The 14,843-nt window shown below is 35.6% G+C and overlaps 1 protein-coding gene across 5 annotated transcripts in view; it reads right to left on the bottom strand.

The window, feature by feature from the left end:
• The window catches only part of LOC110813938 (myosin-6-like), a 35,013-nt gene that overhangs the window by 8,486 nt on the left and 11,684 nt on the right, over positions 1 to 14,843 (bottom strand). For 4 of the 5 annotated variants that reach the window (XR_015817657.1, XM_088215332.1, XM_088215334.1 and 1 more), the window contains exons 10-27: positions 14,617 to 14,763; positions 14,402 to 14,503; positions 13,987 to 14,044; positions 13,798 to 13,899; positions 12,168 to 12,205; positions 11,824 to 11,950; positions 11,506 to 11,676; positions 11,285 to 11,416; positions 11,085 to 11,194; positions 10,300 to 10,360; positions 9,907 to 10,084; positions 9,586 to 9,791; positions 8,821 to 8,940; positions 1,676 to 1,774; positions 728 to 940; positions 419 to 558; positions 148 to 262; positions 41 to 61 (exon numbers count right to left, since the gene is read on the bottom strand). Coding sequence is in view for 4 of the 5 variants with exons in the window: in XM_088215332.1 (XP_088071458.1) it covers positions 41 to 61; positions 148 to 262; positions 419 to 558; positions 728 to 940; positions 1,676 to 1,774; positions 8,821 to 8,940; positions 9,586 to 9,791; positions 9,907 to 10,084; positions 10,300 to 10,360; positions 11,085 to 11,194; positions 11,285 to 11,416; positions 11,506 to 11,676; positions 11,824 to 11,950; positions 12,168 to 12,205; positions 13,798 to 13,899; positions 13,987 to 14,044; positions 14,402 to 14,503; positions 14,617 to 14,763 (2,140 nt within the window). In the remaining variant the exon portion in view is untranslated. The remainder of the gene's footprint in view (positions 1 to 40; positions 62 to 147; positions 263 to 418; positions 559 to 727; positions 941 to 1,675; positions 1,775 to 8,820; positions 8,941 to 9,585; positions 9,792 to 9,906; positions 10,085 to 10,299; positions 10,361 to 11,084; positions 11,195 to 11,284; positions 11,417 to 11,505; positions 11,677 to 11,823; positions 11,951 to 12,167; positions 12,206 to 13,797; positions 13,900 to 13,986; positions 14,045 to 14,401; positions 14,504 to 14,616; positions 14,764 to 14,843) is intronic. The other variant, XM_088215333.1, reaches the window with a different exon arrangement.

The following is a 14,843-nucleotide window of genomic DNA, read 5'->3' as shown; positions in this document are numbered from 1 at the left end:
ATAATAGTAGAGCTGAAATGGTGTTATATTCTTCACTTACTTGATGCCCATTCTCTAAAGGCTGTGATAATATAGAAAAAGGAAAAATATCAGAACTTTTTCAATCCAATTTAAGTGAAAATATCAACATTTTGTATTATTAGTTACCTGCCCTGTTGCAACTAATAAATGTCCCGACATTCTCTTCGAAGTTGAATTCCGTAGTGCCTGCTGCCGTAGAATTTTATCCTCAGTCTCTATATCAGACAATTTTTCTTCGAGTCTGAGAAAAGATATAGTCAATTTTTCAAATTAAAGATAAAAAACATGATCCAGCTTCCACATCTACATCAAGAAGAGTAAAACTCTAAGATGCAGCTTTATGAAATTTGACAGAAACAATAAGCCACTTTCACTGAAGGTAGACTACCCCACAAACCTCTGCATGGCAGTTTTCAACTCAATTATCTTTGACTCTGCCTCCAATGCCTGCTTCAACCGTTCTTCACTGATCTTACTGGTTTCTTCAAATTTTTTCTCTGTTTCATCAATTTTGTTTTCTAATGAACTTACCAGAGCCTGAAACGTGTAATAGCCATCAAATAATCAATAAATAAATGCAAAATTTAACAAAACCACAGTTGCGCATTCAAACAATCTTTTCCTAGTAACCTCCTTTCGAACCCCAAAATAAATGAATAAACATAAATTGAGATCTTATATAAAAGCAACATAGATTTGATGGAACCTTGAGCTGCTCATTTTCAGCAGTAAGTTTATTCATTATTTCATGATCGACAACTTTAACTTCCTGGACCACTGGGACTTGTTCCTCCACTTTCTTTGCAGCTTCACGTTCCTTGATAAGCAGCTCTTTGGTCTCTTGGAATTCCAGTTGCATTTCTCGCAAAGCAGACTGCAACTTCTCATTTTCCTGGATCCGTGCTTCCTCAAGGTCAGCCTGTATAAGTGTTTGGAATAAATAAACTAGATTTAGACATGATTGTCATAGTCACTGGGAAAACACACTTGGCGGATTGTGAATAATGGTTTTTTATTCCTATAAATTTTTTAAGCAAGGATTGATGGATCATCTTATTAATAGAGGTTATAAAAGGCCCATCACTTTTGAGAAGAAAGTCTTTTTTGCATAAAAAGATGAAAACAGCATGTTTTCTTTTATAAAATATGTACTTTAAAGCTAGGAAATAATTAAGTTGCGTGACCAATTATCCCAAAAACCTAAATAGAAAAGTTCTACTTAATTATTCATATATTTGAACACACTGACTCACAGACAAGGACACTAGGTTTAAAGGATGAAAGAGCTGAATTCTACTACACTATATGCTGAATTTAATTTTGAAGTATAAATGGAGTATACAGTATTCAAACTCTTAAACCTGCTATTATGTGGAATAGTTAAGTTAATAGGAAAGCCCCACTTAATTATTCATATACTTCAACAAAGAAAGTAATGAAGTTAAAATTCAGCAAGCAGGCAAATTCCATTGCTCGTCTGGATAAGAAAATTCCTTTTTTCTGGGTGTTTGCCACTTAATATGGATGATAGCATACAAAGTTATTGACAGATAATTTGTTTCATGGCATTGATCATATTGAAATATTACTTCTACAATATCATACATTTGATAACTTCTTGGTTATTTCAAAATTCGAAAAAGAAAATTCCTACCCTCATTCGTTTTTCCAACTGCAGATGCCATGTGAGTTCTTCAACTTCCTTTTCCAGTTTACTTTTGGCAGCTTGGAGAGCACCTGTTTCTTTAGCCGCCTGCAGATCAGGAAGAATAGAAGAATTCAACCATTTGAATCAATATAATAAAGAAAGAACAAGGAAGATATCTAACTGATAGAAACCTCTTGCTAGATTAGCAATTCAGTGATAAAAACTCGAAGTTAAAATATATCACATTCTCAATAGCTATGTTTCCCAATAAGCTAAAATGTTTAGTTGAGTTGTGCATGTACTTGATAGGTAGGTAAGGAAAAAGCAACTAATTTCAATAGAGAAGTTAAATAGATAACATCTTGAACAATTTCTATGCATCTAGAGAGCTGGTGAAAGGTGCTTCATTTTCTTTAGATGGTTGGGTCACTCTCCTTTACGCATGTTTGTCCAGCATCCTTCATTATCATCCATCTACGCTTAAAACCCCAACCGACATTACTAATAGACTATAAGAGATTTTGTATGGTTTGGCATGAGGGACACTAGAAGGCATCATCCAAATAGATGGGAGGTGCATTGTCACTCAAGAAAGGAAGGAGGCCTCAATAATATGATTTAGTACCTCCCCTCATAGTAGCCCGAATTTGAGTATCTCCCAATTTCTCATTTGAAACAATAGTCATGTGTATTCTTCACTGCAAGTTAGTTTGGAGGATTTTTCACATCTGACATTTTGCAGGTATGTCCCCCTGAGGAGAATATGTACTGCTGGTGGGGGCTATCTTCATAAGGTTATGGCCTGATTGACAATCTTCAAGCAACAATCTTAACCAATTCAATTTCTAAGGAAAAGATAGGTGTTTCTTACTTCTCTTTGAGCTAGGATTCAATGTTTCTTCCCTTTTTTTTTCACGAGGATATTTTATCCTTCCCATCTACTTTGTATTCCTTTTTGTAGAAAGTAGCTGACACTTGTGCAATTAGTTATAATGTTCTTTACTTTCTTAGAATAGCTTTTGATCTCTTTCTTCTAGTTTTAGTTTTTCCTTAATTAGATTTTGTAGTTTCTAGTTTTCCTATTTTGTTGGAATTCCTAATTTGTAGGGATCCTTTCTCCTTTTTCGGTGGACTGCTATGCCAGCCCCTCTAGTATATATATTAAGATGTAAATTATTTTTTGGGGATAATAAGAAATTAGAATTTCTTCATGGTATCAGAGCCAGGTTCCTAAACCCTAATCCATTCCAAAATTTTTTCTCTCTACCGCACTTTCCTCATAACAAAATACGGCATGGCCTGTCACTTCTAGATCCGAGCCTAATTCTACAGCCCCTATTGTTCCCGATTCTTCCTCTCATATTGTCAAAAATCTCAAACTTGATGGCCACAATTTTCTTCAGTGGTCACAATCTGTTTTCATGTACATCTGTGGCAGAGGAAATGATGGACATCTCACAGGCGAAATCTCTGCTCCGGAAACAACAGATCCTAAATACTGGACTTAGAAAACTGATGATCACTTGGTTATGTCTTGGCTAATAAATTCCATGACCACAGAGGTTGGAGAAAACTTTTTGCTCTGTAGGACAGCCAAGGAGATATGGGAGGCTGCTTGTGAAACATATTCTAGCACTGAGAATTCCTCAGAGTTATTTGAGATTGAGATATGACACGGAGAATTGAGTATTATTCAATATTTCAACACTCTCACACGCAGTTGGCTGCAATTGAACATGTACGAGATTTATTCTTGGAAATGCCCTGATGATTCTGCCTTGTATAGGAAAATTGTTGAACAGAAAAGGACCATCAGATTTATTCTTGACCTCAATAAAGACCTAGACGAAGTCAGGGGGAGAATCGTGGGGATTAAACCTCTTCCAACTATTCGGGAGGCTTTTGCAGAAGTTCGTAGAGAGGAGAGCAAAAAGAAACTGATGATGACAGACAACCACAATACACCCACTGTTGAAGGGTCAGCCTTGTACACTCACAGTTCCTCTCAGAATAATAAGCCAAGGAAAAGACGACCATGGTGTGACCGTTGTAAGAAATTTGGTCATCTGAAGGAGACATTCTGGAAAATATATGGAAAACCTGCAGATTGGAAGCCATTCAGTGGAAGATATGAGAGAGAGAACTGTCAAATGCTGCTGCCACAACAGACAAAAATGCAGAATTCAGTCCATTCACTAAGGAGCAAATTGAGGCACTGCAGAAAATGTTTGGTCACGTTCCCAGTTCTGGACAAGCACCACAATCCTCTGCTGAACAACCTACCAGTCTTCTAGCACACCAAGGTACTCTATCCTATACTCATATTGTACAAAATAGGACACCAAAACCTTGGATAGTTGACTCGAAAGCCTCGGATCATATGACTGGAGACATCAACATTTTCAGAAACTATAGTCCATGGACTATTCACGCTGCAGTCCGAATAGCTGATGGTTCATTCTCTCCAGTGGCAGGAACCGGATCAGTCCAATTAACAAAGGATTTTCATCTTAACTCTGTCCTTTATGTTCCTAAATTAGATTGCAACCTACTCTCAATCAGCAAACTTACCCGTGACTCAAAATGTGTGACTAAATTCTATTCTAATATTTGTGAATTTCAGGCAGTGGATTCGGGAAAGGTGATTGTCAGTGTTGAGATGCATGGTGGTCTATATTTGCTCAAAGAAAATAATCTCCTTGATAGATAAGTTCACCTATCAATTTGTGCTTCTCAATCTAGTTCCAACTCTGTCAATCTTGTTTCCAATTCTGTGTCTCTTTCAAATTCTGAGAGTCAAGTTATTTTATGGCATTGTCATCTTGCTCATCCAAATTTTGCGTATATTGAAAAGTTGTTTCCACATTTGTTTATCAATAAAAAATCTAATTTTTACAAATGTGAAATTTGTCAGCTTGCAAAACATACTAGACATATATATTCTAGTTTACAATACAAACCTTTACATCCAGTTTTTGCAATTCACAGTGATATTTGGGGACCCTCACGGGTAAAAAATATAAATGGGGTTCGATGGTTTTTGTCTTTCATAGATGATTATATGAGAACAACTTGGACATTCCTTACGAAAGAAAAATCCGAAACAGCCACCATATTTCAATCCTTTCTCCATGATCTCTACTCAATTTCAAAGCATTATTCAAGTACTTAAAATAGATAATGCCAAGGAGTGTTTTAATTCCATTCTTGGTCCTTATCTTTCCAATCATTGTATCATTCATATAAGCTCTTTTGTTGATACTCCTCAACAAAATGGCGTCACTAAGAGGAAGAATAGACATTTACTTGAGGTAGCCCGTGCCAGTATGTTCTCTAATCATGTGCCTAAACACTTTTGAGGGGAAACCATACTCACAGTCACATATCTCATCAATAGGATGCCTAGTTGAGTACTAAAATTCCAAACTACTCGTCATACTCTCATGAAAGCCTATCCACTTATCCACTCTTTTTCTTCCAACGTACCACTAAAGGTTTTTGGTTGTTCTTTCTTTATTCACATCCACCAACAACACTGCACCAAACTTGATCCCAAGTCTCTCAAGTGCATCTTCCTTGGTTATGCCTCTAACCAAAAAGGATACAAGTGTTACTCCCAATCACTAGGAAAGCATACAACTCCATGGATGTCACCTTTTTTGAGAACCAATCTTACTTTCACAAATCCGATATTCAGGGGGAGAACTTGAGGGAATATCATATTTGAGATCTTTTCCAAGACACTCAGGCCATTTTTCCCTCAACAACTCCAAATACCCCAAACACTTCCACTCAACCGGCTCCACTTGAAGAATCAAACTCAGGCACTAAAACTGTCTCTGCTCCACCTCAACTTGACACTAATAATCATGAACTTTGTGTCTAAACCAGAAGGAGAAGACCAACTGAGCATATAGAGGACATTATGCAGACTATCTGTGACTGCCAAGAACCGGAACCAAGTCCTGCATCCGATAATCACAATGGTATGGATCTTTTGTGTCACGACACTCTTGAGCCATTGGTTGATGACTCTAATCAGCCAATTGTCCACAGGAAAGGTGTCCGAGGGTGCACTAGTCATCCAATCAAAAGATATGTAGTTTATAGGAAGCTGCTACCACCTTACAGGGCCTTTGTGTCCAACCTTGATAGTGTGCAGGTTCCTAACTTTATTCACGAGGCTCTAAAGGTTCCAGCATGGAAACAAGCAGTTGAAGAAATTCGGGCTCTAGAAAGTAATGGCATATGGACTCTTACAGAATTGACTCATGGGAAAAATCCTGTAGACTGCAAGTGGATATTCACGGTCAAGTACAAAGCAAATGAAGTATCAAAAGATTCAAAACCAGACTTGTAGCAAAGGGCTTCACGCAGTCATATGGGATAGACTACAAGAAAACTTTTGCACCCGTTGCCAAGCTCAATACTGTTCGAGTTCTATTCTCTCTTGCAGTGAATCAAGATTGGCCTCTATACCAACTTGATGTTAAAAATGCCTTCTTAAATGGGGACTTTGAAGAAGAAGTCTACATGACTATACCTCCGGGCTTGGAAAATAGTTCAAACTACAGGTTGGTTTGTAAGTTGAAGAAATCCTTATATGGCCTGAAACAATCTTCTCGTGCTTGGTTTGACAGGTTTGCCAGAACTGTGATTACAAATGAATACCATCAGTGTCAAGCTGATCATACACTGTTTGTTAAATCTAACTAAGATAGTTATTCTTATAGTATATGTAAACGATATCATTATAACAGGTGATGATTCAAAAGAAATTATTAGACTCAAAAAGATGCTTGCAATAGAAGTTGATATCAAGGATCTCGGGACTCTAAGATACTTTCTGAGAATGGAGGTGGCTCGGTCTAAGGAGGGAATTGTAATATCCCAAAGAAAGTACATCTTGGACTTGTTAAGCGAAACTGACTTTCGTGGGTGCAAACCTACTAATACACCCATGGATCCCAACAAAGAGCCAAACAGAAATGGAAAAAGAAATCCAGTTGATAAGGGAAGATATAAAAAACTTGTGGGTAAACTAATCTATCTATCACACATAAGACTTGACATTGCCTACTCAATCTGTGTGGTGAGCCAGCACATGAATAATCTGAATGAGGACCATTTGAAAGCAGTGAATAGGATTTTAAGATATTTGAAGATGACTCCTGGACATGGTTTGCTCTTCAAAAGATCCGAAAAACGTGAGTTTGAGATGTACACAGATGCTAGCTGGGCAGGAGAATTAACTGATAGAGGTCAGCCACTGGTTCATACGTCTAGGGAAATCTCGTCATTTGGAGAAGCAAAAAACAAGCTATTGTCTCTCGGAGTAGTGCAGAATCAGAATATCGTGTTCTCGCACTAAGAATATGTGAAGGAATGTGGCTTCAAAGGCTATTAAGGGAACTTAAAGTTGAGACAATGGACACCGTCAAGATGTTTAGTAACAGTAAAGCAGTTGTTAGCATAACCAAAAATCATGTGCATCATGACAGAACAAAACACATCGACATTGATCGACACTTCATTTCAGAAAAGGTTAACAATGAGATTGTGCAGCTAAGCTATGTGTCAACAAGACTTCAGATTGCAGACATTCTCACCAAAGCATTACGAAGGGTCAGCTTTGATGAATTGAACTCCAAGCTTGGTTTGTATAACATCTACAACCTAGCTTGAGGGCGAGTATAGAAAGTAGCCGACACTTGTGCAATTAGTTAGGATGTTATTTACTTTCTTAGAATAGTTTTTGATCTCTTTCTTCTAGTTTTAGTTTTTCTTTAATTAGATTTTGTAGTTTCTAGTTTTCCTATTTTGTTGGAATTCCTGATTTGCAGGAATTTTTTCTCCTTTTTCGGTGGCCACTTTAGTATATATATTAGGATGTAAATTATTTATCGGAGATAATAAGAAATCAGAATTTCTCCACTTTTTGAGTTGTTAATAAAATTTTCTTTTATTTCTCATAAGATAACAGTTTGAGCATAGTTATTAAAACCAAATCAGTCATGAAATTAGCTAAAACATAAGTTCACTAATTTATTCGTCTGACCAATAGGTAGTTCATTAGTTGAACTGCTGGTTCTAAAAAGACACATATAAAAGAATATAATTAAATTTATATTATTTAAAGTACAATATTTTTTATAGAAAAAAAAGATATATTGATAGAAAGAAAGAATAAGAAAAGGAGCATTAGGTATCCACGAAAAAAATAAGCTAGCTATTCAAGTGAAAGGCTAGCTAGCTAATCTCCACTTAAACAAATAAAGAAACATCCTGAAAATAACTGTTAGCCTTAGTCTAACAGAGACTAAAACACACTCTTTATCCAAAAGAAATGGAAAAGGTGATTAATAGTCCTGAGAGATTCTAGCTTTCAGCTCTGACCAAATCACCCACAATAAAGTGAAAATCACTCCATTGCAAAATAATCCCAATATCATCAATTGAACTGCTTGATTTTAATTGAATATGATAGTTGTTACTGATTTCTATCAGTTTTAACTAGTTCTAACTTGTTTTATGTTTATCTAATATATTTATCTAATCAAAACATTTAGGTATTTGGTTCACAGTCGGAATGGTGAAAATGGCCAGTTGGGTCCGATTTTAATATTACAAATCTAAGTACAAGTTGTTAATGCATTTTAGGGGTAGTTATGGACAAGATAATGACTTTTACATAGCTATCACCGTGAAGAAGATTATTTCTGTGTAACAATTATTATTATTTTGTATTTCTAAGTTATTTAGATTATTTAGGTTTATTCAAGCATTGTGATATTTTACTTTTCTATTCAAGTAGATTAAATGTTATAGGAATTAGAATCTTTTACATCTTCTCTACTATAATTTTCCATATTAGTTGTAACTAATGCTTATATGAAAGCTAGCAGTTACCAATAAAGAGAATAGGTAATAATGAATTAAAAATTTCTTTATTAGAATTTTATTCCATATTATCTGTCTTTGTGTTTATTTTTCTAATTATTATTCTGTCTAACCTATTTTGTTCAGTCTATCTTTATTTTTCTGTTTGCAAACTATCCATATGACAAGGTAGTTTATCCTGCATCAATAAAGTAACTAATGAGAAACCAACACATACATAATAGGAAATAAAATAAAAGAAAGAACATCACCATTTTAAGTTTCCGTAATTCTATCCGGGCGACTCTTGCCCTCCAGGCAGATTGTGTAGTTATTGTTGCTTGCTTTGTCTTTAAATAATGACTATGATCCAAGTATCGACGGCATTGACTCTGCAGTATACAAAAATTCGAATAATTTCAGAAGGCACAAGTTACATATGTTAGTTAAAAGATTAATTTTATAAATCAATGAGATGCAGGAGCATTGAGAAAAGCATCCCAGGACATTCCAATTCTAAGCACGGTGAAGCACCCTTGACGCAATCAGCATCTGAAGCTTTCCACATCAACTCAAAATATAATAATGTTCTTATGCAAAGTATGAGTCCATAAAAAAGCAACACAATCTATTGTAATGAAGATACTCATGTAACACGTACAGATTGAGTAAAAACAAGAATAAAGGGAAAACATAAAAATGGCACAATTTAGGAGTGAAGATACTTATGTGTTATAGAAGAGTAAGGTTCCCTCCAAGATTAAGGTGTTTGTATGGATAGCATTCTTTATCCACTTTAAGACGGAGGAATTAGGTTACTATCATGCATCACCATGTAATGTGTTATTTTCTTTGGCAGATAACTTATCGTCCTTAAGTTTATATTTCCTTTTCTCCCTTCTAATAATGTTTTTGTTCTTTTATATTTAAAGAATACATTTTGGAGAACCAAATATAAAAATAGAAAAGAGCAGATATTGTTTATTCAAAAAAGCCCAAAGATATTACTACCTAAATAAAGGAAGTAATATCCTTACCTGGATAACAATTGCAGCTCTTGTCTGCTTCCTGAACCAAAGTTCATTGCAAGCAGCCATTCGACGCATACCAGTTTGAATGGAAATTGCTGAAGAGCACAACTTCTTGTAAGCTTTGCTTGCAAGATATGATCGTGACTGCTTTTGAATCATCACACAGGCAGCTTCTCTCCTCATGTGCTCGTACTGATGCCGTGCTACTTGCCCTGCAATCAATTTAGAGAGAATATACACAAAAGTGAAATTTATTTAAAAAATCAAAGCAGTATACCTAAACTAAATACGTTTTCCAGCATTCATACATGTAAAGCTATGAGTTACCTCTGCATAAGGCTTGGATTTGTATGGCAGAGGACCGCAACATGATAAAGCTTTTACGATGCAAATGTGAGCGAACTTTTCTCTGTATAATGCCTGCTGATTTACCTAAAAGCTCCGTACGATGAGCATCTAGTTCTGCCATCTGACCAGCCCTGAGAAAGACCTTTGTTTTGCCAATCTGCAGTAGCAGTAAATAAGAATATTTTTGTGTATATTGTTGAAGAAAATTAAGCAGTAACATGGTCAAATAAAACCCATGCCTTCATGGATAAAAAGATAACATCCAGCAATAGAAACAGTAGAAACAGTTACAGAGATCACAAAGGCACTATGAAAGGCAAAAAGCAGCCAAATAATTTAGAAAAGCAATAAAATAATGAAAAGAATAAATACCTGGTAACCTTCAAGGTTCACCTTAGCCAGAAGCCCTTTACAAGCAGTGACCTCATCACAGCTATCAGGAAATAACAACAAAAGAGAGTAAAAAAACAGAATGGGAATTAGAAAAGGCAAAAGTTGGTTTTTGTTTCTTTTTTTTCGGGGGGCGGGGTGGCGGGGGGTGGAGAGGATGTTGGGATTGAAGGGGCTGTGGTGTCAAACTCGAAAGGTGCATTATCATAATATAAAACTAAACATGAAATTTTTAATTGCTAAAACTCTTGAACTGATAGTTCATGACAAAATTAAGGATCTTCTGTTGAACAGACTGCTCTTTTGGAAAGACTGTCAAACAAATTGGTAATAGAGATAACATGAGATTGATACGTGTGGTATGCCTACTTCTTCATAACATCATATCTGTGACCTGATGATAGCTTGACATTTCAAAAGGTACTTATTTTTTTCCATTTTTACATAAAAACAGACAAACAAAAGATGGAAAGAAAGAAAGAAACATCGTTGCTAAATTAATCCCTCAACATATAAACTCAAATACAATCACTTGATATTGCCATATAACAAGCTAATCAATTCACACATCATAAATGTGACGATTTACTCTGATTTTATCTGTTTATTCAGAAAGATCCTTATATGATACTAGCTAGGATGCAAATTGATGCTAAAAGATTGAGGTACACTGATATTTCTACGAACAAAATAACAAAGGGTGGAATTTTGATAAAAATCTCCAAACATAAAAATTTTGAATTGAAATTGTTAATTTAGTACACTACCTCCCATCTAGAACTTCTGGAGCCAGGACGCTAAAACGACTTATAAATTCCTGAAAAGGCTTTCTAGTGGGATACCCAGCACAACTGATCCTAATAGCCTCCATGACTCCCTGTATAAGATTTATGTACCATGAGTAAAGAATGTAGCAAAAACACTCAACAATACCAGCTCCTAAATTGACCAAAATGTTAGAGCTTACCCCACATCTAAGCTGTTGCAAAACATCATTGTTCTCAAAAATTGCTGGCTTAAGAACGTTATTTGGCTTCACACAACGTATATAGTGCGGCTCAGTGGCACTCAGCGTTTCAAGCAAAGCTTGCAGTTGTTGCTGTATATAGAACATTATAAGAATAAAAGTAAACTACAAAGATAAAGAAGATAGTTTGCAGTATACCCAAGATTAGGACAAATTCAGACCTTGAACCGAGAACCTATTGATGAAAACTTCGATGTCTTTGAAGATTCCTCAGGTAAAGGTGGGAATAAAGCTGAAACAAAGTGGCACTTGGAAGCACTTAAGAGAGCTTGATGCTCTGCAACAACATAGTCTTTGTTTTTATCCAAGAAGTACTCAGTCTGGTATGTAACCTAAAAGTAAGAAGAAAAAAAATATTCCTATGAAGTAAACAATTTTACAATAAAAGTAGATCCACCAATTTAATAAAGAATGAGTAATTTATAATTACTGAAGCCACAATTATTAGTTTGTGGTTCAATATGATAAGAGATACTTACGTCACCAGCATAGTGAGAAATGGTGAAGTCAGTCCGTGCCAACTTTGGCTTGCTGAACCGTTTATGGTCCTTAAACGTCTGGTAAAGTTTTTGGGAAAATGTTTCATTTGTTGATCTAGGAAACATACTGCAGAGCATAATAGTAGTTTCGTCAATATCTTACAGCAGAAAACAAAGAAAGGAAAAAAAATGAATATACACACACATAAAAACACATACATGTATCTTAAGGGAAAAGAAATTTCATATACAAGGAGCCAAGGGGGAAAATTAAAATATAGTTATATCGATTGATATCTTAAATAAACAATTGTCTGATATTCTAGTGATATTCCAATACATACCAAGCTTCATCCAGAAGGGCAATGATACCACCTGGCTTCTGACATTACAGAAATAGATATTAGATAGAAGATATGATAGCAAGACCTATTAAGAGCTATTAGAAAGCAAACATCCAAAACCAACAATTAGTATTTATTAGAATTTAAAGACAAATTGTCCTTCATTATCAAAAATAGAAAGCATCGTCCATTACTCCACTGGAAAAGCCAAAGGTAATTTGTTTTAATAGAAAACAATATTGAGAAGGAAGAGTCAAACTCTGGGTCTACGCCCAAGTGCTAATTCCATGCCCATTCATTTACACCATCCTCTTATTATCCTTAGAAATACCCCATCATATTCCTTTCCATGTATGATGAATCAAACAACCAACACTAGTAATCATGGCATTGAAATAACTTTAAAAATCAGTATCAAACCCCTATTTTGGTACACTAATCAAATTAGTGATAATAAGAAAAATATCCAAAGTTTCAGGATTGTGTTAGATGGAAGTTGGGCAGGGGGGAATAGAATCCATTTTTGGATGGATAATTAAATTGGTAGGGGGAGTTTCAAGACGCAGTTTTCACAGATTTATGCCATTGCTTCCAAGAACATGTCAGTTGAGAATGCTTATGGTGGGGGGAGTGAGAGTGGGGAGTGGGCAGTTTTTGTGTCAAGGAATCTTAATGACTGGAAGTTAGAAGTGTCTAAAGTATTATTAAACATACTGTCTGCTGTTCATGTGAATACTAACAGAGATCAACCATTGTGGAAATTGAAGGAGAATGATGAACTTACTGTCAAGTCATTTTACAACCATTTGCATGGTGAGGGCGAGACAAGTTTAAATTACTTTCCAGCTAGACAGATTTAGAAGGCGCAGGCTCTGCCAAAAATTGCTTTTATTGCTTGGAAAGCGAGTAGAAACTGCACTTTGACCGTCGACAAATTGATGAGAAGGGGTAGAATTATGGTGAATGGTTCTTACCTTTGCAAGAGAGTGAATGAATCTTGTAATCACATACTTTTATGGCGCCTGATGGCCTATCATCTTTGGTCAATGGTGTATGAATTGTTTGGGATTAACTGGGTTGTAGAGGGTCCAATAAGGGAGGAGATTTGGGCTTGGGGAGGTATTTGGAAAAAAAAAAATGTAAATCTTATTCCTTTAACTATTTTTTGGGTGGTGTGGAAAGATATGAACAAAAGAGTTTTTGAGGGAGTTGAGAGTGATATTTTGAAAATCAGGGTAGGTAGTTACATAATTTCGGGTTTTTGATTCTGGATCATGACATGTATGGGAAAGAGGATTTTGGATATGTCATTGACAGGCTTACTCATCTATAAATATTTTGTAAATGGGTTGCACCCCCATGATGTTATAGAACTAATCTACAGCTTACATTTTTTCTTTCAAAAAGAAACAAAAGAAAAATATCTGAAGTTCCAAGAATATGGATCTTTACTGTTTCAAAAAAGATTATGAAATGATAAAGGAAAATACTCCTGATCTTTGCTTTTCTTCCCGACTAATTATTATCCGCTTAGTTATTCACTTATGCAACAAACAGAGCAGAATTTCCGTATTAAGCTTCAATATTCTTTGCTTCAGGTTGCAAGCTAACACAAGAACAACTAGCAAACCTTTTCAATGAGATCAAGAACATCCTGATTATCAATGAATTCTATGTAACTCCACTCAATTTCTTCCTTGGTATATTCTTCTTGCTCCATCTTGAACACATGCTGTCAGAGAAAATAATGATGTCAAATAAACAGTTTAACAGTTCCATGGGTACCCCACAGTGCCACCATGTAATATACTGCACAAACCTGGTTGAAATGCTGCTGCAACTTTTCATTTGTCAAATTGATACAAAACTGTTCAAAGCTGCATATAGGTCCACAAAACAAGAGTATGAGCTTTGAAAATAAAGTGAACAAAATTCAACTGAATACATGGAATGATTGACATTTTAAAAGAGAAAACAGGACTTATTCACATTTAAAAATTCCATGAAGTGCTTCATACACTGGCATGCAAGCATTACAATAAACAACCAAATCACTTGAATAGAAATTTTAATAAAACACATACACTCATCAGATCAACATTCAAATGGCATCATCACATGAAAACCTTTCTTAGTTAAACATCCCCCATGACTGAAAGCACAGGGAACAATGCAATTTGCAACAAGAAATAACATATGTAAATGAAGAAAACAAAAGCGTACCGGTTAAGCACCTGTTTGTCTGGAAACTCTCAAATCCATAAATATCCAGAACCCCGATTATGGATTTTGAATCAGGATCTTGACCAATAGAATTATTAATCTTGTTCACAAGCCTGAGGCAACAAGTGTCCAACACATTAAACAAAATCAGAGACTAGGTAAAGCAAGAGAAAGTTTGATGAGGTGAGAGATATAATGAGCAAGTAGTAGAGGGCATTGTGCCCACCAATCAAATAATCTTGAATAAACAATTTTAGCCAGCGCATCTCTATTCACAGTTGCAGAATCAGGATCAAGCCATTTCGTTATGCTTTCATCCCGTGTCACAATCACACGCTTGCATAATGAGTCCTCAAGGGACTTCTCATCACACCTTAAAAACAGTAGCAGATGATGAGATTTTCCTTAACAAAGTACAACATCATCAAAATCATCATGTGAATGTTTCAAAGT

This window comes from Carica papaya, chromosome 3 (assembly GCF_054855325.1).
Source record: "Carica papaya isolate Zhongbai chromosome 3, ASM5485532v1, whole genome shotgun sequence".
Taxonomy (NCBI): Eukaryota; Viridiplantae; Streptophyta; class Magnoliopsida; order Brassicales; family Caricaceae; genus Carica; species Carica papaya.
Note: the sequence above shows the minus strand (reverse complement) of the source record. Positions and strands in the feature narration are given on the sequence as shown.